Source organism: Cyprinodon tularosa, unplaced genomic scaffold, assembly GCF_016077235.1.
Source record: "Cyprinodon tularosa strain WSP-4 unplaced genomic scaffold, ASM1607723v1 ctg142, whole genome shotgun sequence".
Lineage (NCBI taxonomy): Eukaryota > Metazoa > Chordata > Actinopteri > Cyprinodontiformes > Cyprinodontidae > Cyprinodon > Cyprinodon tularosa.
The window spans coordinates 1,458,731-1,484,858 of NW_024038243.1; the positions used below are offsets into that span (position 1 = coordinate 1,458,731).

Sequence of the window (26,128 nt, forward strand, 5' to 3'; positions counted from 1 at the left end):
TATTTTTTACAATTTTTAATATCATTCCTAATGTATACCCGTTTCCCATTGGCCAAAAAACCCATTCAAAGTCGGTAACAAAATTAAACACCATTTAACTCAACATACAGATGTGAACACACCGCTGCAGTCGTTTTTATCCAACAAACCGAAACAACTCTGTTTACATTTGTTAAAAGAGCAAAACAATAAAGTACACTAAATATGCCCTGGTTTCCTTACATGTTGCTCTACGTTGTTTACTTTCTTGATTTCTGTTGCACTGGTGACATCATCAAATCTAACCCTACATATGCAGCAGTGGGGGTACATAGGCCACGCAGTCTGCCAGCGAGGGGTTAGACCCAGTGTTTTTTGGTAATGGATGGGAGCCAAATGCTGATTGAGATCGAATGGATCCATGTTTAAAAAAACACGGATTAACACAATCTTTTCAGTGGGAAAGAGGCTATACAGAGAGAATCAAGGGGCCCAAAGCATCTCAAAGCTGCTGGTGTTTCATGTCTAATCAGAGTCTGAGTTTAACACTTTTGCTGATTTGCATAACCTGCTGAGTAAGATTATTTATGATGTGATATTTACCATAAAAACACATTCAGACCAGGCTAAAGGGTCTAACACTTTAGGCTCATAAAAACATTCATCCAATAAGGGTTCAGGGTGCCACCAGACCAGGGGAAGCGGCTGCTTTAAGTCACCTATGAGTCCAGAAAGGACATTTATGTGAACTCCTGTCAGGTTAAATAAGATGTTTGGGCAGACTACACCAGTACAAGTGCAACTTTAGAGCCAAAGTAGGATTTAAAGGGCGTCTCGTTCGTTTGTTATATAACAGTTTGATAAAATGAATTAGTTTGTTTTAACTAAAGATTAGGAGACCCAATAAAATGAACATTATTCCCCCCAAAAAAGTAAGAGGCCACAGCTTTTTTGTGGAGTGGAGCCTGTGTGACCGAATCAGGTGGATGTGGGGTTGGAGCGCTCACTGAGATCACACTAACGAAAGGGGGCAGATGAAAGGAACGGGGCCTTTGAGCTGCTTCCTATGAGGAGTCACGGGAGGGACGTTAATGTATGCACTGGTGCCAGAACCTCCTTCAACTGCAGGTGACTAGGGAGCCACCACGTCTTCTTATCAAGGTAGGGCTGAAGGTGCCAACTCCCATGCCACTAGCACAGGAGCCGGATAATTGTCTCCCAGCCTGGTTATGTACCCAACGAACACAGCAGCCCTCCTGTCCTATTTGGTGCTCTGTGTGATTTAATGTGACACGTAAGGAAGACAAAAGGCCCGGCTAATTCAGTGTAACAAACTTCCCTTGGCAAGGCGTCAACGCAGAGCGCGGCAGCGGCAGCCTTTCCATCTTTCTCTCTGCTTCCTCCTTCTACAGCTGCCCTTTTTTCCCCTCTATCCTTAAAAAAGTATATATATTCAACTGACCTGAAAAGTCAAGGTCCTGAATATTTAATGTTTCCAGCTCATTGTACAAATTATTTCGGTCGTCTTGTCATGAATCCTTAAACACAGATAAAGCAAGTTCGAAAGTTTCAGATTGTTTTGCGTTGGCCTTTGCATGTAGGTGAGCAGAGCTACTCCCACCTCGGCAGGTAGATGCTGCATTTCAAATAGTGACGCAGACTCTTGAACGTTGTGTTTTTGTGCATTAAACCCTCGAGTGCAGAGACTTTTGCATGCATTCTGCTTTTACCATCTGAAATCAGATGTTTGCTATCGCTATCATTGATGTTTCCTGAATAAGGCGCTCTGTGTGTCTGCAGAGAATAGAGGTGCTCTGAGGAAACACAGAGGAGTACAAAGGAACCCAGCCTGGGGCAAGGTGCTCACTTGGGATTCAAGCACTTCTCCTGGTTTGTTTAAGATCCCCAGAGAAAAACCTCGCACATAGTCAGATCTGCTGTGTGCTTTTGAAGACTGCTTTTCTGAATCCTTATGGGCTACCAAATAACACCTGGGTGTTGATCTAAAGTTAAAGGCGCTGTAGTTGATAAGACTTTTAAAACAGGAGGTGGGTTGAAGCTGGGAACACTTTTAAGGACATCTGAAAACAGCATTAGCGCTGTGATTGACTAAAGCAGGCAGAACTCAGATCTCAGGAGGGAAATTAGACTTTACTAATGTTAATTGATTTAATGTGTCCCTTTTATTACATTTCTATTGATTTCCTCGCCAGGATTTGACACGATGTGTCACAATAACAAGCTTTGTTCCTCTTTGCAGAACTGCTTCACAAAATGGCAGAGGAGCAGCAGGTCAAAAGCAGCACTCCGAACAAACCTTCGCTTTCTTCGAGCCGACTGAAACAGTCTTTTAAAAAGGTACGGCACTGTGCCATCTCTAAGTGCTCTGTGTCATTACCAATGAAAGAAACCCGACAGAGCCATCTCCCGCAAGATGTCTGCTGGAAAATTTGGCTCTGCTCTTTCAAGGAAGATTTAAAGGTCTTTTATCACTTTGTAGTTATTTCAAAGTCAGGTGTCAGCTTGTAAGTGCTGAGTTTTCTTTCCAGATTAACAAAGAACTCTACAAATAGCCGGAAAGAAAGACACGTTCCCCAGAAAATAGTATTTTGTTTTGAATTTCATAGTAGAGGTGTTAGTAGGTTGCATTTGTTTTAAAGAGTTCATACGATGCTTCAGTTCTGTTTTCATGACAGTGAATCACCACAGCTGCTGATAGCTGTCTAATTTTGTTTGAGAGCTATTGGGCTTTACCAGCAGGAAGACTGTGAGAACCAAATAAAAGGGAAGAAAATGCCTGGAGGCACAAACCCGGCAGGCAGCCCCTGTTCTCTTAAACAGTTCCCATTGAAGATCTGACAAAAGGACTAAGAGTGGCTGCTTGCTGTCTATTTAAGGCAGATCAGGGAAAGGTTGTGGCAGTCAAATGTCCGCACCTTCAGATACCCCCCCACCCGATCTAAAGCTTCAATGATTTCAGTGACCGAGTGTCAGACGATAAGAGGGAAGCGGGTGATTTATTAGGTCTAATTTCTAACTGTTGGTCCTCAAAGATTTATTAGTTCTGCAACAAAAACAATAATTATTCACATTATGGGTCTACCTACCCAAAAAGTTATAGACTTACACTTACACTTAGTCTAAGTCTAATTCAGTTCAATTCAGTTTAATTAAATAGCACAAATTCACTTTAAGGCACTTAACAGTTCACCAGATCATCCAGTCAAATTGATTCAAAGTTTTCTATCTAACAAAAACCAGTTGATTGCATCGACTCATTGACTTGAATGCAACCCCTCATACTAAGCATGCTTTTAGCGACAGTGGAGAGGAAAAACTCCCTTTTAACAGGAAGGAACCTCCAGCAGAACCAGGCTCAGTGGGAGCCGCCATCTGCCAAGGCCGACTGGGGTTCAACGGTAGGCTTTATGTTATTGATAAGAAATAACATTGGTAGGGAATTAGTAAAAACTTTCTTAAATTGATAGGGAAAGAAAAAACAAAAAAAGATATAATTACAGTTGAACTGCAACCGATGCCAGGTTAGTTGATTATCTAGCTAATTGCTCATTGGCAGACCATTAGAACAAACAAAAATAAACAGAAACAAAAAAAGAAAAATACAGGATATATGATAGCGACGAAAGAAATTGCTTCAAAGTTTACTCAGATGTTTACAGATATAAGTAGATCTCAACCAATGTTTTACTCTGTTTTGGCTTTTTTGAGTCTGTGAGGGTTTTTATTTTGGCGGGTTTGATCTTCCGTCTCTACAGCCCATTAACTGTGAATGAGCTCTGTGGTTCTACAGCTCTCTGATAGTGAAACCTCAAGTTCTATATGTATCTTGAAGCATATATTTTTAGGATATTTCAATTAAATATTGCATTTAAACACAAATTTTAAGATTATTTTAAAACTTCTCTAAACTTCTGCAGGACTGCCATTGAATAGAATTTTGATCCAACACTTTTAAAGCTTGTTTATGGCGAGAGACTTCACTTTTAATTGCTGACTGATTAGCCTGGACCCAGACAATAATACGGTATGAAAAATGGGAGAAAATATTAACATAAATGTAGTTTAGCAGAATTTATTAATAGACAGAATGATAGTAGGTGTAAACAATTTAAATTAGTCCTAATAGCTTTTATTATTTTCATTATATGCCCATCAAATGTTAGATTTAATCATAATTGTGTTTCTGTAAATGTTGATTATATTCAAGATAAAAACCTGCTGCAGTTTGTCAGCCTCTGTATTCACTATATTTTGTACATATAAAAGGCAGCTGAGTTTATCTGAGGTTTGCTTCCTCTTCCATGTAGGCGGAGCCATCTTGCAGCTGGCGTCACATCAAGTCCAATCTATTCCCAAAAAAAGAACCTTTTTTTTTTTTATATAGAGAACAAGCTTTTCTGTAAACATTACAATACAATATGCCGCCCCCCCAACCATTATGCATTATGTCTTGAATGCATTTGGATTTTTCATATTTTAATTCTAAAAAATATATGTATTCTGATTAAAATATTATTCAAAATAAATGCAATTGTCTAAATTTACTATTTATGGTACAAAGTGAATAAATGAAAGATAATCGCAACTGCAGGCAATGAAGTGACATTCAGAGGAGAATAGACGGAGCCAAAACATCTTTATGAATAACTGAAGAGTAATTTCTGATGGCAGAACGTGGAGTTAGAGATCATTAAAAGAAATGACAATTAGTCGACTGATTGAAAAAATAATGGATAGATTATCCAAGTTAACATTACAGCAGTAATAGTAAATATTGAGACTGTAATCTTTACACCCTCAGTCCTTTTCATATTTAGATTAATTTGGACAAAAGAAAACTGGGAAACAGTTTTTAAACCTTAATTACTTTTTTAAAGCAGCTCTGTGTCAGTTTTGACCCAGATTTTGGCTTAACTTGAGATACAGTCAATGATTTTTCAAGTCATTATACAAAACTTGATGCATTTTGATGCTGTGTGGGCAGCTCTACTCAAAACAAGCTTTAGGTTGTTGTTAGACAACCAAACAGATGTGATCTTTACCTGATCGTACATATTTTTTGGTTCTTTAATGTTGAGTTTAATGTTGCCTTGACCTCCATGTTCATGACGCTAAGCTGCTGATCTAAAGGGATCTGCTATCAGATTCGTCTGTTACCAGCTGCTTTCAGGAAATCTGGAAGTTACAGCTCTAGCGCCACTAGTTGCTTAATGTTACACAGTATTGCTTTAAAGGATAAAAATCAAAACAAATGTGAGTCCTGGATCTACTGTTTGCATACTCATACAGTTATTTTAACCATCTGTGTTTGAATGACTACTTCAAATCACAAATGAATGCAACTAGATTAAAAAGATATATTTTTTTAAATGTATTATCAGGCTTTCGAGTCTCTGAGAACCTGATTCAAACCTGATCCAATTTTATAAATGTTTTATACTATAATGCCCTGAACATTGTAAAAAACATTCAGTAGGAACTGGGTTAATGTGTGTGGTGTTTTCAGGTGAAACAGTTGGAGCAGAGGATGATCTCATTGGAGGAGCAGACAAACATGCTGAGAGGAGAGAAAGAGCAGTTACTTCAAGCCAATGAAGAGCTGGCCCACAACTGCAGAAGACTCCAGGTTTCGATCGATCATTTAAGAAAGCAGGAGGCCGACAGAGAAGAAGAGGCCCGATCCCAGGCCCTGGCCCAGGAAGAGCAACGCTGTGGGGAGATCAGGGCTCTAGAAACCCGGCTGGCCACATGTCAGAGAGAGATCACCAGGCTTAATCATCAGCTGCTGAAACTGAGGCAGGAGCTGGGTATCGTGAGGGCAGCCAGGGACTTCTACAGGAGCCGAGCAGCAGGACCGGCTCGGGCAGCTGGGACTGCGAACAACATTAGCGGCAAGGTCAAACTCAAGACAACCTGGCACAGTGGTCTCCTACGCCGGCGCAGCCACCCAACAGTCAGCTCCAATCAAGCCATCAGCTGGCAAGGCCGCAGCCCCAGCCCCACTAAGGACGAGTGGGAGGACATGAGCGCAGATAGGTAATGATGCACGAGCACACGCTCAGACACTTATTCTCTCATCCAAGCCCCTCATTATTTTTAGGCTGTTAGAGCCGAGAGGACGAGGCCGGCTGGATTGTGGGGATACAGCATCAAGGGGACAGCGTGCATATGCAAAGCATAAGCAAATGGCTGATTGAATTTCATTGTCTGTCTAGTTGGTATTCAGAAGCCAAAACAAGAATGTGAACAAGAATGATAGAGAGAAGGAGAGAGGAGGGAGAGTCTACTGTCAGATCTTCTGAAATATCCTGGGACGACTTGCTTGGAGCTTATTGACTGAAATTTGCATGCGAAATTAGCCACCTCTCTGCACAGAGTTGAACCGATGCCAGAAAAGCCCAGGGATAAGGGGGCCGCCGAAGCCTTGATACCTTCCAGTGATGCCATTTTCATGCACTAGTCACGCTAGCCCGAAATTGACAGTTTGGCAGTTTGATTTAATTTACTGGTTCTTTGCATATTTACAAACCCCCCCTGACAGCACTAAGGATCCCCCTACAAGGACCCCCCACCCCCTACCCCCTCCTGTTACACACACTCATCCCTCACCTTGTGTCTAGTTAGGTTGGTTATCTCGTGGCTTGTCAGTTCCCAGGTGTGTGTGTTGGTGTGTGGGCTTCCTCCAGCCGCCCCTTAACCACCTCCTAACACACACCTAAACATCTTTCCCCTCCCCTCTCGGCTCTCCTTAATTCTGTTAGATAAATTTTGACTGACCCAACTCGGATCAGTACCAGATGTCTACAAGATGGTTTACAGCCTCTAAATTAACAACCATCGACAGTAATTATTTCATGTATGTTTTATGTAGGAAAAACCCACAGCCATCTACTGAACGTCGGATGGTTGATTTTTTTTTTCCTCCATCCTCTTCCTCCCCTTCCTCTCTCAGCCCTGCTTACTCACCATCTCCTCACCAACTAATTCATCACGCTGTAATCCTCCCCAGCTCTATCCACATGAGGCCATTTAACAGGGACCTGGTGCGCCCATGCCCAGCTTTCCTAATACCTCTCTATGTGGCCAATAAGCAGCCGTCTAATAAACACTTTACCTGAAAGGAGGATCTAAGCGGATTTGTGAAGAAGGGTTTTAAAACCGAGGTGTTGTCTTATTTAAGGAACCTGTCAGCTGATTTGATCATGTACAACTTTGTGTTTCTAATATTCAAGAAATCCCTTTTTCCATAGTGGCTGCCATATTCCTTCAATGAGTCTCCACACATAAGCACAGCTTGTTTTTCATTTAGGCTGTATGTGGTAGACCTACATAAAGTGGAGCGTTAATATATCGTAAATGAATCCTTTTGAACCATTTCTTTATACAGATTTAAAGCCAGAGGTTTGTCTCTACCAGCCAGTCGCATATAGAGATCAACTTTCTTCCCTTTATCTTCGCCAAATATCTCACTTTTCAAGGTTTTGATTTTATTCAGTTCTTAAAGGAGAAGTTCAGTTTTTTACACTTTAAGCCCATTTTCTGTAGTGTCCAGGATGAAATCGAATGATCGACACCAAAAGTTTGACAATTGCTCCTGTCTCTGCTTTTTGGCTCATTTAGAATCAACCCCTGGCTGCTTTAGAATGGCTTGCATAGAGCATGTCCGATAATGTCCTTAAAACAACCTTAAACGTTCTTTTTTTAAAATATGCTACTCACCGGGTCGTCAGCGCTGTTCAATGACGTTCCAAAAAAAGTTTCGTGAAGAAAAAACGTTCCTGTAGTGTTTTATTTAGCATTTTGTAAATCCCATTGAGTTCTGTAGGAATAGTCAATATTCCCCTGCCACCGGAAACGGAAATGGGGCCGTTTACACAGTTGTAGTCTTTTCGCTTCACTCTGTGTACTCCGACGTCGAGGTGCTAACGTCTCTGTTAAACACTTTAAAAAACTCTGAAAATGGAATATGAAAGGTGGATTCTTGATTCTCGACGTCGGAGTACACAGAGTGAAGCGAAAAGACTACAACTGTGTAAACAGGCCCCATTTCCGTTTCCGGTGGCAGGGGAATATTGACTATTCATACAGAACTCAATGGGATTTACAAAATGCTAAATAAAACAAGACAGGAACGTTTTTTCTTCACGAAACTTTTTTTGGAACGTCATTGAACAGCGCTGACGACCCGGTGAGTAGCATATTTTAAAAAAAGAACGTTTAAGGTTGTTTTAAGGACATTATCGGACATGCTCTATGCAAGCCATTCTAAAGCAGCCAGGGGTGGATTCTAAATGAGCCAAAAAGCAGAGACAGGAGCAATTGTCAAACTTTTGGTGTCGATCATTCGATTTCATCCTGGACACTACAGAAAATGGGCTTAAAGTGTAAAAAACCGAACTTCTCCTTTAACTGTATATATAAGATTTGATCTATTTGGTCGGATTTATCAGTAGAACAAAAAGATCTGTTCTTTCCTTAGCTGACCAGGTCACTTTCCTTCATACAGTAGCAGCCATTCAAAATGGCCCTTTCCAGTCAAACGCCAGCCGAATGGGAGCCCACTTCCCTGCAACTACCAGCAGAATCCTTTCCAAATTCCAGCCACTGGAGTGATCCCTTCCTGCATATTTTTTTACTCTCACTCCGACCTTTCAATGAATTACAGGATCTGACCAGGAGATAAAGCTTCTCTTTAGATCTTAATGTCCACAAATCATGACAGAAAGAATACTTTAGTACAAAGATTGATGTTTAAAATGGAATTGTAGGGGACCAGCCAAGGACCCATCAAGGAAAGTGGGGAAATTTTGAATGGCTACTACCGTATGTTCATGCTTTGAATCCTGCATGCAGGACTTCTAATTTCTTCATTGGTACTGTTCCTTTCCTTTTGCCACTCGGATATTTCCGATCTTTCACTGCTAACAGCTGTGGATCCATGCAGCTCCTTCAGATTTGCAGTGGGCCTCCTGCCTTCTAATCTGATTGAGGATCTACTGGCTCTAAAATCAGTTATCTACCTCTGGAACCTTCAGGATCTCAACTTCTCCAGGCCTCAAACTTCAGTGTGAACCAGAACAGGTTCAACGTTCCAGTAGTTGATTTTTAGGCCACCGTGATGAGAGGCAGCTCCTTTAGTATGAGACCCATTTCTGGTCCAGAAACAATCGGACTTCTCCTTCTGGGTCAGGAGTTAGTCTCTACCTGAAGCAGATAAGATCAAGTATTTTGTTGTCTTATTCACAAGTGATTAGTCTGTAAACACCAACTATTTATTTCTACTTTCAAATTATAAATGTCTGCTGATTGGCCGTACTATTTAAATATGGTAACATGGGACACATCTTTACAATATTCTTAGAAAAAAGTCAGCTGTTGCAACATGTCATAAATCGTTATTCTGAGAATTTCCATTGTTTATAAAACTTAAATCCAGTTCTACCTTGGAATCTGAAAGGTGCAGATAAGCAGAGATCCCAAAGTAAAACTGTGACATTTCAATGTTTTTTTTTTTAAACTCCTAATAAAATCTCAAAGTTAACACAGCAAAAAGAACTTTAGATATTTGTTTGAATCCCAAAAGTCAGTCTTAAAACCGATATTTAAGAGCACAGAAATCTTAAGCACATATTAAAAGCATGAATTTTTTCATTGGATATCTAAATGCTTATAACCTAACACCCCCTCCCTCCCCCATCAGTTATAATGACTGCTGTGGGAGGATAACCAGCCCTTAAGAGGCCATTTTTACACAGTGTGTCGCAGTGAGCTTGTCATAGATATTTTTGATTTATGCTCAATATTGAAACGTGGTCTGTGCTATGTTATTCCACACCACAAAAAACAGGGACAATCAGGAACTAGCTGTGGGTCTAGATACGGCCAGGGAGGTGAGGAAATGGGGGCAAGTTTGTGCAACAAAGGAGGGACATGAGTGTGAAAAAGAGCGGGGATCCAGGTGGAAAAAGGGTCCCAGGGTTCTGGTGCACCTCGCTCTTCTAGCTGGTCCATCTTCATGGGTTTTTTTCGACAATGGCGTTCATACAAACAAAACAAGCCGGTAAGGTACCAAAAAGGAAATATGCATAGTGTAGAGTGGATGTAGATTTGACCAATCAGAGGCCTACTGTCTGCAGCACTGTCTGCGGTCACCTACAATTGCGGAGAGGTGCGGCAGAGTGTCTGCGGCAGGGCGGAGGCACATTTGCATTCACTACAACACACACGCAGACACCCTTGTTTCTGAGTATAAATCAGCCTTTAGACTTTAACATCCAGCACTGCAGGAACACCTCCCTGGATTTAGAGAAGCTTCCAGTTTGTTGGCTCTGATAGAAAGCCAAGTAAAAGACTCAGAGATTTTATTTAGCATATGCTAATCAAGTAACTTGAAAGTAAACAGAACAATGATTCAGTCTAACCAAGTTGTGAATAATTCGTGGTTGGATGGTTAAAATGATAAACTGGCATACTTTGATTACTAGTTTGGTTATTCCTAAAGACAGTTGATTTGACTGAGATTTAGTTTTATATGAATGTTTAGACTACTGCTGGTGGAAAGTCATGAGACATCGAGGTGAATACAGAATCCGCTGTGGAGTCAGCCCAGCCCTGTTGCTTGAAATTGGTGGTTTTCTCTCAAATGAACACAACTTTGGTTTCCCTGACAGTGATTAGTAATCCTTAACAAGTCCCTGAGCCCCAGCAGACTGGATTTAATCCTGCCTTGCCCCCCAGCCATGTCATCTTCCAGTTAGAGGCCCCCTTCTCAGCAGTCTTTACCTCTGCTGCTTCTCCCAGGCCCCACCTTAATAAACCAGCCAGCGTAAATGTCACTGGCTTCCACCTTCACGTCAAAGGTCACCGTCAATAGACCTGTGTGTGTGCGTGTGTGTGTGTGTGAGAGAGAGAGAGAGAGATGAAGCCCTTACCGTGCGTCTATCAGATGCAAGTTTGCTCCGCTCTGCTCAGCCATGCCGCTCACACATGTCTGTCACACTCGTCGGGCTAATGAAGGCCACAGCCACTCTCATACATGTTGATGCATTCACCAGCAGCATCAGACATCGCTGCTTTTCACTTAATTTACGCCCACATTTACACTTCCAGCTCAGAAATTGGACGGGACATTGATTTTCTGTTGGACGGAGTGGGTGGGTGTGTGTGTGTGTGTGGCTGGGGGGGCACACATATTTTTGCTTGATGTCAACTAAATCAACCATAAAAGGTAAATTGGATATATTTCTTTATTTATTTTACTGAAGGTTGGTACTTTCAGAACCAGAGTGGTTAGGGCAACTTCTGTTGTGTAATAAACTTTCCCTTTCTGCACAGTGACAGCGGGGAGGAGTACTCTGACAGTCTGAACGGGGGTTCCTCTGGGACAGAGCTTCACACACGGAAAGCTAATAGAAAGGTTGGTCCTTTTTCATTAATTTTTTTTTCTTTTAGCCTTTTTTTTTGTTTTGGTGCCTAGGGTTTCCAACCAGATTGAATCACTGGATTTATTTCCTGTCTTGCTTACATCCCCATTGAGGACATTTCTAATTAAAGTCCAATCAAAAAAAGGTTAAAAAGTGCCACAAGGTATTTTCGTTTATTGAGATTTTTTTTTTTTAGTTTAAATTTTCAGACAAAAATTAAATCTGCTACTGTAATCTGTAAATGTTGGTTCAGTTTATCTAGTCTTTAAATTATTTATTTGGGTTCTCCCTGACCCTCTATGAGTAAATGAGATTAAAAAAGAAACTGGACATTCAGCCTAGAGCTAAATCAGCAGGTAGAGATTAAGCAAAGCTTGGTCTCTGTCCTTTATTGCCTGTTAGCTTTAGATGCACCTGAACTTAACACTCTCTCCCTACATCTGCGCATGAACATATCGCTGTTTGCTTTGCTGAAGTTAAACAAGAAACGACTGGAATGAGAATCCATCTGATTTTATATGATCTGGATGTCTGCGTTATTCCTCCTCTCTGTGATGTAATTCCTATGAAAGGTCAACCAGAGGAACAAAAGTAGCTAGAGAGACTTTAGACAGGGTTCCCGCGGGTCCTTAAAAAGTCTTAAAAGGCATTGAATTCTTTAAAAATAAAATTAAGGCCTTAATTGGTATTAAAATGTCTTAAATCATTCTTTCGTAGGTCTTAATTTTTAAAACATCATAAATAGGATTATTTTTATTACCATTTATTTTTGTAATCTAAATAAAATGTTAAAATTGACAATTTTTTTTTTTATTATTTAAAAAAAATAACGGCTCGCCATTATTGGTTCCGTCCCGATAGAAGAACCAATAAAAGCGTCATTTGGGAGATGCACCATTAACTTTTTGTCTGGAAAATATGAGCAAGTGTAAATGTAACCAAAATTGTCTCCAGCCAAGAGTTTTCTCCATGGTTAAATCCAGGGAACATACATGAGGCACAGTGTATTTTTTGCAAGAACTCATTCAAGCTCGGAAGGATGGGAATTTAGGCAGTGGAGTCACATGCGAAGCACGAAACACAAAGCGTCAAAATCGAGTTACAGAGAAACAGCCGGTATTTCTCAGTTTAGTTCCACCCTTGTCTCTGCAACGCCTCCACTTATCACCAAACTAAACATACTAAAAAAATGATACAAAGAAAAATAGCTGCAAAAAAGACTTAGCACTGGTTATGTTGTGGCTTTAAACTGATTTGTTTTGTTCTCTGCTAAAACAAAGTTTGTGAATTCAGTTAAATAATTGTTAAAACATAACAATTATTTAACCTAAGCACATTTATTAACAGGGCAGTTATGTCTGATTTAAACCCACAACCTCTCAGTGGGCAGATGAACAGTCCTCCTACTGATCCTCATTATTTATTGCAGATGGGATCAACAAGCCCAAGGATAGCAGCGCAAACACAAATTTACTGTCAGAAGCTCGACCGACTGCGTCACAGGACTCCATGACACTAAACAAGCATGTGGCGACAGTAAACAGGGAGACTCAAAGTCTTTGGTGGATTCAGCCCTTCCAAGATGATGCTTAGTTTTAGAGCTCTTTATGATGTCTCTAGTTCACCCAGTTGTTAACACAATGTCAGGCTGATAGTAGTTAGCTGTATAGTAGCCACAGCTGCTCTGGGGCAGACTGACTTCAACGAGGCTGCCAGATGAAAGGCCAGGCCCTCTGACCGCCAGCAGCAGGTAAGGCGTCTTACCAAAAGACACAACTGACACGGACAGAACCGGTGACCAAATCCCACACCGCCTTTCCAAAAGGAGCAAAACTGTAATTCCCTGACATTTTTCCATCCCACCTAAACCTCTCATCTCTGTGATGACCTGCCAAACCTGCAGCTGCAGCTGGTCAGCTACCAGCACCTCATTCAGAGCAGATAACCGATCAATCCGGTGATCTGGAGGGTTTTTTATTAAACACACGAGGAGCAAATTGAAAAGTAGAGAAGAAGAAAGGTGCGCCGTCTGCAGTTCATAACCTTAGGAGCTGTCAGGACTCCTTTTCAGTTTTCTCTTTCCTGATGCCTTCGACAGGCCCATCAACACCTCCACCCTGATTGCTTCGACAGCCCAGGTCCCCACACAACACCCCGTGTCACTAACCAAAGAGTTCATTTCCCCACTCCTTCTCTGCACGTGTGATCAAACCTGGATCTGATTAAATCTTACCTGATGTTCGAAGGAGGAGGGGGGGGACTCTTTGATGTCATTACAAACTGTTTTGCATTTGGGGGTGTCACACACACTCGCATACATATTTTTGCTTGCAAATGACTAAGCACTCATAGACTTCATACCGTAGGATGAATCAGAGCTCTCAGACAGTGATTGAACAAAGGCGGCTTCATCAAGCAGCTGTCAGAAGTCATTTCCACGCCCAGCGTCGGCTGCAGTAGGAGTTTGTTGAACATGTTCAGGTGAATTATTAAAGCGCAGCATGATTTGTCTTGTTGTGTTAAGCTGAGCACAGCCTGTGATCACAGCGTCACCATGATCCCATTTCAATGAGAGCAGCTTGTCAACTGTTGTGTCGTATTAAGCGGCGTTCTATCGCCACACGCACTGACTTTCATGTTCTTTTAGTCCCGCAGACGCTCACTGATCTTTGGCTCAGAAGCACCAGCGGCTGAATCCAGCAGAAGGCGAGGTATGGAAGGTTTTCTCACCCAAAGCAAACTAAAGGTTCCAGTGCCTAAAATATCTTTCCCACATGAGAAGCACAGAACTTCAACATACTTTTTCATTAGGGCTGCAACTAACGATTATTTTAAAAATCGATGAATCGGCCGATTATTTTTTCGATTAATCGATTAATCGGACAAAAAATATTTTTTATAATAACCTCTTTATTCCAAAATAAACATTTTAGACAGAACAAACAAGCACACAAGTACAGGTTGCTCATTAACTGTACTGGTGCAATATGAAAAATAAATGTTTGTGTTAAAACTACGCAAACTTACATGAGAAATGTAGCTGTACATCCACAAAATATAGGCTACTTTGTTTCATAAAGCGCAAAAAGAGACATTTTTGTTTTTAAAAGCCCCTAAGGGGTTCAAACAACAGGCCCCCCCATTTCAACAAATGAGGGTTTTTTTAGACTAGAAGAGTTCTGCCTTTTAAGACAGGAAAGTATAGCAGTTAAAGTTGCTGCTTGAGAAAATACTGAACCATAGAGATAAAAATAGCCCTGTGATTCAAATTATAAATTGTATTTGGAATAAAAATGAGAGAACTAGGGGTGCTAAAAAACACATCCTCCAAAGACAGATATTTACATGGAAATGTGGCAGATAATTAATTGACATATTACTGATCATGCCTGATTTTATTCTGCTTTACTTCCATAAATTGCAGGATCTTCTTTACTTTATCTTTGCCAGAAGATTTAATCTTTAAAAGCCTTGCCCTCATAATTTGCAAGTTAATTTATTTATAAAGAAAATATAAACGCCGCTTAAGCTAATTCAAATGAAATTAAAAGTAAAATAAGTAGCCAACCTTATCACTGTCTGTAACCTACTAACACGGTAAGGAAAGCATCAGATGAGCTACCTGAGAAACTAACGTTACGTTTCCCTGCTTTAAAATGAAACAAACATGGTCGCTCACCCTGCTTATCAGCTCTCTTCACTGCCATCAAAGGCTCCAACGTGTTTTCTTTTCAGGTGCTGCGTCATAACAGTGGTGCTTCCGTGCCATGTTCATTTGTTTTTACAAAAGTTGCATGTTACGACTTTTTTCACTTTACAAAGCGCAGGCTATTTTAATTATTGTGATCAATTTGCGCCGTCAATCCCGGCGCATGCGCGCTTCATTTGCAGTCTGGACGCTGAGGGTAAACTCCTCACTAAAATCCTGCGGCTCTGACTGCAGCGCTGAGAGGGATTCCTGTGGGAGAGGGAGAAAGGGGTTGGGATGGGGGAGGCGCCCCATGGCAGGCAAAAGCCGCCAGTGACACCGTAAAAGGTCGCCAGATTTGTCGCTAGTCGCTTTTTTGAAAAATAGTCGCTGGAGGGGTCTGAAAAGTCGCTGAGTTGGCAACACTGCAACTGCGGCGCTGACTCGCTCCGCCATATTTTTTTTTCTTCCCCCGGATGACGGCGGCGGCGGATGACCCATTAATCGCGCGACACAACTAATCGATGATTAAATTCGTTGCCAACACTTTTAAAAGTCGATTTTTATCGATTTTATCGATTCGTTGTTGCAGCCCTATTTTTCATAACAAAAAAAAAAGTTTTATGTGATAAATTATTGAGTTATTTTGAATTGGGAAGGAAAGGCATCTGTTTTCACCCCCCTTGACTCTAATACCTCTGAATAAAATCCAGTCCAACCAGTGGATTTCCACCTGTGTTTAATTTCATCACAGCAAAAACTGCTGTCAAGAACGCAGACGTTTGTTTGAGAATATTATTGATATCCGCAGCTGAGGTGGGAAAGTCCTTCAGCATTGGACGCCACGTGTTGCCTTTACTCAGGGTCACAGGGACAACAGCCACAAGAAGTTTATGTTTTCCCACAGGCCAGGGTGAAAAAACAGGGAAAGGGAAGGTAGACTACAAACATCAGAAAAAATAGAAGGTCTTAAAATCTGTGGATTTGCCCTTAATATGAGCAGGTAAATGCAATGAAAGGCAAATGTAATAAGAAATTTTACCCTTTAAATAAGATAATTTGATATGCACTTGAAATAAGATAACGGGGTTGGGTTTTTTTTCTCGTTTTAAAGGTAAATATTTTGTTGCCAAATTGTCTTTCTTTCTCGATAACAGGGAAAGTGTACTCTATTCAAAGAGAAATGTCTTAGGGTTTGATTTGTTGCTGTGTAGATAGAGCTAAAGCCATTAGAAGCTGCAGATGAATTGAGAATGAGCTGGAGGTTCACTTTCCAGCTTTACAAAAACCTAAAGGAAAGAAAGAGCTAAATAGTAGATGCTTAATAAAGTAAGACTAATCCAGATTAGTCATTCAGCCATTCTCACACACTGAGGTGTAGCCACAGCTGACCAAAGCTAATAAAAAAATATATTTTTAAGGCCAATGCCATGAGTATTTTTATTTTATATAATATATAATTTTTTTTTAAATAATTTTTTTTAAGTATACATTTCTATTTTCTAAACTGCCAGGATTACCATGAAGTCCTCAACAGCTGGCATGCTGTGTGGGGCTCAGGGACACTGGTCAGCCAGACTGGTAAGGGTCAACACCTGGTCTAAAACGGGACGAACCAATCAGAGCACAGGAGGCGTGCCCTTAATTCAACAGTGCTTTTCTGTAACCATAACAGTCAAGTCAGCAGCTGCAATGGAGCGACGTTTACTAATGCCCTTTATTATGTCCCACTAGAACTGTTTATATGATGAACATTTCATTCAATCCATAGTTATCTGATCGGTTCTAAACCGTTTCCACTGACACTCTTAGGCTACGTTCACACCGCAGCTTGAAGTGACCCAAATCCAATTATTTTTTTTGCCCATATGCGACCTGGATCTAATCTTTTCATGACAGTCTGAACAACACAGATCCAAAAGGCTATGTGGTCCTGAATCCAATACAAATCTGGTCTTTTCAAATTCAACCTGTGTGTGAACAGCCAGGTCACATTCAACCAACCTGAATGTCATTAATACCCAACAGTGGTCACTCTTCTGCTTCTTGCTACGCAGAAGTGGCAAGAAAAACAACAATGGTGGACGATAATGCAAGAGCAGTATTAATGTTTAACCATCTTGGAAAGATTGAGGTTTTAAGGTTGGGAAAGATCGCTAGATGGGCTCCAGCACTACCATCTATGTTTACTTCCATAAACACAGAGCACGCTTGCTTGTGACATCATCACCTCTACTGTGCATGCGGGACACTTAAGTTGTATGACTGCAGTTCACGCAGAAGATCACATACAAGTTGCATATATTATGGAAATGTGAACAGCAACTCAAAAAATTCGGATTTCTCAAAAAAATCGGAATTGAGCATGAAGGCCTGAAGTGTGAACGTAGCCTTAGTCCCTATGAGCTCAGGCTCTACCACAGGAAGTAACAGACCAGTAACCTACCTCCTGATCCACTGCTGCACAAGATCCCATCTACTGAGGGGGAGCTAAAATCAAAGCATTTTCATTTGTTAGATTGGCCTAGTCAAAGTCCTCAATTCGATTAAGATAATGAGACGGTGTTGAAAAGGTGTCTATGCAGTCTGACAGGGCTTAAATGTTTCTCAAAAAATGAAATAGAAATTGTTCTCTAGATGTGCAAAGCTGCTACAAGGATAAACACTTGTAGCTGTGGTTGCACTGATCATTCTTTTCTTTTATGAAGTCAAAGAGGCTGAAAAATTTTTTTTTATAGGAAACAAATGTTTCCCTTTTCTTTAATGCTTCTGTAGATCAGTGTTTTTCTCTCAACCCTTAAACTACCTCGTAATCAAAACTGTAAATCCTCCTAGTGGTTAAATATATCTCTGTTTTCACATGAGCATATACATTTCTACATGCGTAATTCCCCATTGGAACAGCTAAAAACAGATTTTGAGTTTTCCTGCAAACGTCACCTCTGAGGCCGCTGCATGTTCTTTCTCTTGTTATAGCTGATAAACAGCATGAGCCCTGGGAGCAAGGGACAGGAGGGGAGAAACGGAGGTGGAGAAAGAAGAGGATGTTGAGGAAGACACAACTCTGCTCCTCCTCTTCTCTGCAGCAGCGCATCGAGTCTCTCCAGCGCCACATAGACATCCTGAAAGGTGCCAGAAAAGATGCTCTCCTTGTAGCCCGAGAGCTGAGAGGGACCAATGAGGCGATCAAAGCGCAGCTCAGCACTCTGACTGATCAACTGAACAACAGCAAGCAGCTCACACAGGTAACAGAGGAGTGAACTGGATCCAGTGTTTGAAATAATGTTTGAAAGTTTAGTCTCTGAACTGAAACTAGTCTTTTTTGTGGCCTAACAACATTAAACTTAGTAAGCTGTGGTTTCTAAGTGGGGTTCAGACTGCCCTAAAACGGTGCTCTGGGTCACATGACTCATTCAGTGAAGGATCGGATGCTCTTAAGTTACATAAGCCAGTTTTTGAGAAGGTTTAAAGGATCCAACAGTTTCTAATACCTCAGGCTTTCAGGGAGTTTGCTGTAGAACTGATGAACATAGAAACTAAACTGACTTGTTTAGTTCTGGATCTGGGAACTCTGAGTAAACAGGTTCCATAATCACAGAGGTCGGCATTGCGATGTCTCTGCTTCAGCACACCTGGGTTTAAATTGTAATGTGAACTACTCAGGAGGCCATTAGGTGCTGCCCAAACCTTTTAACCACCCATTCATAAAAGCCAGGTGCAAAGGTAAGCAGAGTTGAAAATAGTGCCAAACAGAACATCCACTAGCTTTAAAAATCTCTCTTTGAGGAAATGGATCCAATCCAGGTATTTAAAGTCGAAGGGAAGTCATATTTAAATGTCAATTAATTCTGGCGTAAACACGTGTATAAATGTAGTCTTTACCATATTGTCCCAAAATTTAGATTATTTATTTATTTATTTTTTTTTATTATGTCTTAAAATCTTTTTTTTTTTTTTTTCTCTTTGTCTTATGCAGGCTGGTTAGTTATACGTCAGCTTGTACACCTAAATACTACCCATCATGCTTTCAGACTATTTGTCACTTCTTGCTTCTAGCTAGCGTTGTGTGCAAGAATGCAGGGACCCGTTTCCCACCTGGATCCCCGCTCTTTTTCACCCTCATGTCCCTCTGCTGTTGCACAAACTTGCCCCCACTTCCTCTCCGCCTCGGCCGTATCTAGACCCACAGCTAGTTCCTGAATTTCCCTCTTGCGTTATCGCGTGGAATAACATAGCGCAGAGCATTCTTACAAAATTGAGCATATATCAAATGTGTATGCGTCATATCTGCGACAAGCTCACTGCGACACACTGCTGCGGGAGTATAACCAGCCCTATAGTCTTGCAGCTGACTTTGTTGTTACTCAAGTATTGGTAAGCTTCTAAGCTTTAAGGTTGTTCTGGCATTGCTGTTTACTGCTATTCCAAAAAGTTACAAAACAAAACACTGGAATTTGTTTTCAAAGTCTGAAGATATTTCGCTTCCCATCCAGGAAGCTTTTTAGTTCAAAATGTCTGGATTAGCGTTGAGTTCCAAGCTTTATAGAGTTGTCCAACAAAGTCTTGTTGTGTCTTAGAAAACATACAAATTGATCCGAAAGAACAGGTTCACCCCTTAGTAATGGGGAGTCATTGATTTCCTTGGTAGCCTGCAAAGCCCAATACTGGCCTATGCCTCTGAAAAGGGAGTCGTTAGGGTCTTTGTTTTCCTGGCTGACCAGGCGAGATGTTTTGGTCGCCTGCATGGAAATGGGGATTGAGATGATAGTGAGAAGTCTATCGCTGCGTTGAAGGTTTTTGAGAGATGAAATTTGAATCTACTGCTATGGAACACTGTACCAAAATATTCTTGTAGTTTTATCATTTGGCCATTTTGTTATATTTAACTCCAATTTTAACATCTATATAAATGGCAGGGTTAGGAATTGATGAACCACCTACTTTTATGAGAAATGAATAACAATTTAGCCATTTCAGGCCCCGTCTACACGAAGTCAAAACGAACACGAAACGCTAATATTTTCCAGAACGTTTGTCGTAAAGACAGAGACGTAAAATAAATGTGATCGACCACACGAATGCATGAAAACGCTGCAAAATGTATGCCAGGCCTGTAAGGGTCGCTGTGGTGCCAAAGCAAAAATAGGCGAAAACAGGCAACGAAATGTTGGGCATGCGCAGTAATATTTATACAACAACCAATAGGGAAAACCGGAAAATGGCCCTGCGGGTCCATTTTCGTGGCTCAGTCAAATTAGGGTGATGAACAATGTCGTCTATATTGCTCTGTTTTTGCTGTAGATATTCCAGAAAAAGAAGATTCTGTTGTAAGCCCGACAGCAGGGTGAGTAGCATGAGCAGCAACCATTCAACACAGTACGGCGCCATTGTTGTTGTGATACTGTGTCGCGCATGCGTGTTTAACGGCGACGTTATGACGCATGCGTGTAAGAAAAAAAATGTGGTTAGACCTTAAAGATGGAAACGCGAAAACGGCGTTTCAAAATCTTCCCACTCTGAAGGCTTAAAAAAAAACAGATCATTTACAGACCCCCGAAACGCCGGCTTCGTGTGGATGAGAGGCTGGTTTGGTAAAAAATTTGTGCGTTTAGGCCAGGGTTCGTCTTCGTGTGGACGGGGCCTTAGAGTCATCACTTTTCAATGTAAATAAGAGCTGACCTTTTTCACTTGGGAAAAAGTGGCAGAAATAGCTTAGTGATTGAAGTAAATCGTAAATTTCTGTGAAACTTGGTTATAGGTTTCCCTGCCTGCTATGCTTATTGCTAGTATTTCTTTCAGTTTTGCTACAAATGTTTTGCATAATGACATTCACTTTCCTATCATCACATCCACATCTTCTGAGATCAGTAGAGAAGTTAGGCTGCTCCTCCATGCAGCATAGCTAAATAGGAGCTATTTAGGTCCTAACTGAAGAGGTTTATCCACCATTTAGATTTACAAACTGAACTACATAGGGGTCCCTATGTCCTCTAGCAGTTTGAGCCTATAGCAGCACAACTATTGATATAGCTCATGATAAGCTGAGCCACTCTAACTATAAGCTTTATCAAAAAGGAAAGTTTTAAGCCTACCCTTAAAAGTAGACAGGGTGTTTGCCTCACAGACTAAAACTGGTTCCACAGGAGAGGAGCCTGATAACTAAAAGATCTGCCTCCCATTCTACTTTTAGAAATTCTAGGAACCACTAGTAAACCTGCTGATTGAGAGCGAGGTGCTCTGTTAGGATCATAAGGAACAATTAGAGCTCTGTTGTAAGATGGAGCTTGGCCATTTAAGGCTTTATATGTGAGAAGGAGGATTTTAAATTCTATTCTGGATTTAACAGGAAGCCAATGAAGAGAAGCCAGGATAGGCGAGATATGATCTTATTAATTTTCATCAGAACTCTGGCAGCAGCATTTTGGATCAGCTGAAAGATATAAACTCTTAAATAAGGCACCCTCTATGGCGGTTCCATTACAACACTGAATGAAATAATTTTTTTAAATTATCAATAAGTCAAATGGAACAAATTTGTATCAATCAAACAGTTAAATGATAATTAATTATAAGTCTATCATTTATTTACATTCCGAATCTGAGCCTATCTATCGTAGCGTCAGAAACGCCATTCTAATCTATCAGTCAGTATCTTATGAGGGAAAGTTTTAACTGGAGCACTGGGAATGCTTCATATTTAGAAGTTGAGATTTTTGAAATGTCTGAAACCTTTACTTGAAATCATCTCAGTGCTGTGATGTTTTACCAGCACTGTCATCGTTTCCTACTGGGGTTTTCCATCCAACATGCAGGGACACAGTAACTGTCTCTGTAGAGTCCCACTTTACTCCCCTGCTCATTTATTTAGTTTCTACATTCTGATGGAATTAAACTCGGTATGGAGTTTAAATGAAACACAAGGAATATTTTCCCTCCATCCATGTTCTCGCTGTCTCGAGTCCTGCCTATAAACATCAGAATATGTTTACACCACCAGACACTAACATGTTGACAGAGACACTCATTAATCTGAGAGGCAGCATATTCTTTTATGTGTATTTCCTGACAGCAGAAGCAACCAGCAAACACCAACCGGACAAATTATTAGAAACTCTGCTATGTTATCTTGTAAAGTTACAATTCTGTGGACTCCCAATACACAAGTCTGGGTGCATCTTTCATAACGTTGCCACCCAGGAAATGGCCCTAGTGCACCCACCAGGCTTCTGATTGCTGAACCCCAACGAGACCTTAGACTCGGATGCAGCAGAGGAGGCATGAATCTAGACACACACACACTGAGTGGAGTGAATGAGTGGACAGAGAGGGAATAGCTGTCGCTCTGATTGTTTCCTCTCTCCTCCTGCAGTATTAATGCCACTCCACCAGAGAACGTTGGAGCCGACTGCCTGGTCAAAGGCGGGTCTTGCTGCCCTCTCTGGAAAGGCCAAAGGTGATGGACTTTGGACTTGTTCCAGTCGGTCCTGGCCAACTCGCTAACTAAAACTCTGCTTGTTATTGGCTTAGGACAGCCTCCGCAGGGGCCATCATGTGATAGGTAGCATGGCAGGTTCCCAGAGACTTGTTTGTGTTGCTCTGTCTCCTGATCCTTCAGCCATTCTGTCCAATTCACTTCTTTCCTTCCTCACTGCTTTATAAAGTCATACACTATTGACTGAAGTCTCCCATTGTTTCCTCCTTTCCATTTCAATTTCAATTCAGTTTATTTATATAGCGCCAAATTCACAGCACATGTCATCTCAAGGCACTTTACAGTTCAACCAGATCCTACAGTCAAATTGATACAAAGTTTTCTAATCTAAGGAAAACCAGTTGATTGCATCGACTCATTGACTCAAATACAATCCCTCACACTAAGCATGCTTGTAGCGACAGTGGAGAGGAAAAACTCCCTTTTAACAGGAAGAAACCTCCAGCAGAACCAGGCTCAGTGTGAGCGGCCATCTGCTGAGGCCAACTGGGGTTCATTTACTCCCTAAGTTGACATGCTTAGATTGACAAAGCTTTGTTATTTTCTTTAGTTTGTTAAATGCTATAATAAGCCGCTTTATGATTAGCAAAGATAGCTTAATCAAATCAGAGGAAGAAGTTATGATTCCAGATATAATCTAACAGTAATGATAGTTTAAAGCACGTTTCAAGATTCTGATCTTCAAAGAATCCGAATGAGGAGCTCTGAACAAATGCATGAGCAATGATAACTGGATATGATGTGGGTAAATGTGGAGGTTTGTTGTACTGGACTCTAAGAAAAGGTTCATTTCCACTTTCACTGAATATTTTTATTTTTTTTTTTTTCTTTAAAAAATTGTAAACAGATGCCATTAGTTTTTATTTCTGGGAGGGTCCCAGCTTCACAATACAGACCAGAAATGGAGCTTGTTTAAAGAAAATACATCAAATTAATTCCTCAATCATCTACAACAGTTAACTTGAGAAGTGCATTTACAAAGAAATGCTATTCAAGCTGCTAAAAACGTTATTTTACAACCAAACCCCCATGATACAGCTAAGTACCAACTAATGCACATTAACTTTAAAGAACTAACTAAAGCCAAATTCAGGCTGGAGTCCCTGTTGACTTCCCCCCTCATCTTTAGCCCATGGTTCTGCCTCAATAAGGTGAAGAGTAGACCATCAACCTGGTAAACCCCTATCTGAATCTTGCCACCAGGAATTTGATCTCAAGAGAGAGAGGTTCATTGTTTTCAAAATAAAAGCATAACAAAGATGAGACAAACATCTTGTTAGTGTTTTGGCTTCACGTCTTGTGACAGACGTGTTTCACAGCGACCTCACCATGATCCACAAAGAATAAGACGCACAATCAAATTTTCCCAATTGTCTTTATGACTAAGCAACCTGTTTTTCTGGCTGTTTGAGAGTCACCATAAAAGAAAGATGAAGTTCACCAAGGAGATTTAGGTAGTAGTTCAATAAAACATAACTGCTTCAAATGGAGTGAGAAATGATGGAGAGATGGAGAGAGAAAAGAGGGAGAAAAACAATCCCTCTTTCCAGGAATTAAGGGTGGGCACTTCAGGCTGGCCTTGATGATGTTTTATTCTCTGGTGGATCTAAATATTCTGTTTTATTCTTTCCTGAACATGCTGCAATGTTTTAGTTTAGGTATGGAGTTTGTCCTGTATTAATCTATGTTATTCCTAGTAGACCTGTTTCTCTAATATTGTTATTCCTGACAACTCAAATGTGTCCAAATGAGCCTGAAGGTACAGCTTTTGGATAAAATATGTTTGCAATGAGTATTTTTACCCTTAAAATAAGATGATTAAATATACAGCACCTGAAATAAGGTAATGGAGTTATTTTTTTTTATTTTTATTCCCCAAAGTCCAGAATTTTCATCTTAAAACTTGAGATCGGTTTTTACCATGTGTTTAACGTTTGGTACAACAATGTAAAGAAAGCCATTATCTTTTGATCAATGGAAGATGTTTTCCATTGAAATAAAACATAGATGTTGCTGCACATTAACATCATTAACAGACAGATAAAATCAGGTTTGCTGATATTGTTATTTGTTATGTTTTAAAGTCTGGTCCAGGATGTACCTGCCTCTCTCATAATTAGCCCAGATTCATCCACCCATACATCCAGACTCTCTAAAGTCGAATCCAGCCATCCTATAGTGGAAACACATCCCATCTGTTTTTATATCCAGGATCTTGTTTCCATAATCATGATCCATATCTTAGATAGTAAGTGAGAGCCAGAATGTAAACAAATCCATTTTTTTGTTTTAAAAGTAGTGCCTGCATTACTGCATACTAACGGCCTCAATCCTCTACAAAACTTAGAAAGCTGAACTCCTCCAGTTGGGGCAGAGACTGACCTCTGACCTGTTCTTACACTGGTAACAGTAAACAAAACTGTGAATAACAACCTGCCACCACCTTTGTGTAATAATGTGTTTTTATCAAACGTGTGAGCAGACAGGCTGCACTGTGGCGATTGTCTTAGCTACTGTACGTTTCTTAGCAGCACTCGTATCCTGGTTTAGCCCAGGAGCTTCTATGGGTTTTCTGTTTTTTCAGCTTGTGTGTTTAGGTTCTGTTTGGTAGGATGGATGGATGGATGGATGGATGGATGGATGGATGGATGGATGGATGGATGGATGGATGGATGGATGGATGGATGGATGGATGGATAAAAAGATGGATGGATGGATGGATGGATGGATGGATGGATGGATGGATGGATGGATGGATGGATGGATGGATGGATGGATGGATAAAAAGATGGATGGATGGATGGATGGATGAAGGGTTGAAAAGATGGGCAGATGGATGGATGGATGGATGGATGGATGGATGGATGAAGGGTTAAAAAGATGGATCGATGTACGGACGGACAGACAGACGGACGGATGGATGGATGAAGGGTTGAAAAGATGGGCGGACGGATGGATGGATGAAAAGGTGGATGGATGGATGGATGGATGGATGGATGGATGGATGAAAAGGTGGAAGGATGGATGAAAAGATGGATGGGTGGGTGACTGGGTGGATAAATGAAAATAAAGATGGAGGCATTAATAGACGGATGGATGGATGGATGGATGAAGGGTTGAAAAGATGGGCAGATGGATGGATGGATGGATGGATGGATGGATGAAGGGTTAAAAAGATGGATCGATGTACGGACGGACAGACAGACGGACGGATGGATGGATGAAGGGTTGAAAAGATGGGCGGACGGATGGATGGATGAAAAGATGGATGGATGGATGGATGGATGGATGGATGGATGGATGGATGGATGGATGGATGGATGGATGGATGGATGGATGGATGGATGGATGGATGGATGGATGAAAAGGTGGAAGGATGGATGAAAAGATGGATGGGTGGGTGACTGGGTGGATAAATGAAAATAAAGATGGAGGCATTAATAGACGGATGGATGGATGGATGGATGGATGGATGGATGGATGGATGGATGGATGGATGGATGGATGGATGGATGGATGGATGAA

General features: G+C 40.9%; 1 protein-coding gene across 1 annotated transcript in view; it reads left to right on the forward strand.

Annotated features, from left to right (window-relative positions):
- cntln (centlein, centrosomal protein) overlaps positions 1-26,128 on the forward strand; it is a 161,975-nt gene that overhangs the window by 84,060 nt on the left and 51,787 nt on the right. Inside the window, exons 14-18 of the mRNA XM_038278586.1 lie at positions 2,240-2,337; positions 5,507-6,036; positions 11,335-11,416; positions 14,071-14,134; positions 18,088-18,356. Coding sequence (XP_038134514.1) covers positions 2,240-2,337; positions 5,507-6,036; positions 11,335-11,416; positions 14,071-14,134; positions 18,088-18,356 — 1,043 coding nt within the window. The remainder of the gene's footprint in view (positions 1-2,239; positions 2,338-5,506; positions 6,037-11,334; positions 11,417-14,070; positions 14,135-18,087; positions 18,357-26,128) is intronic.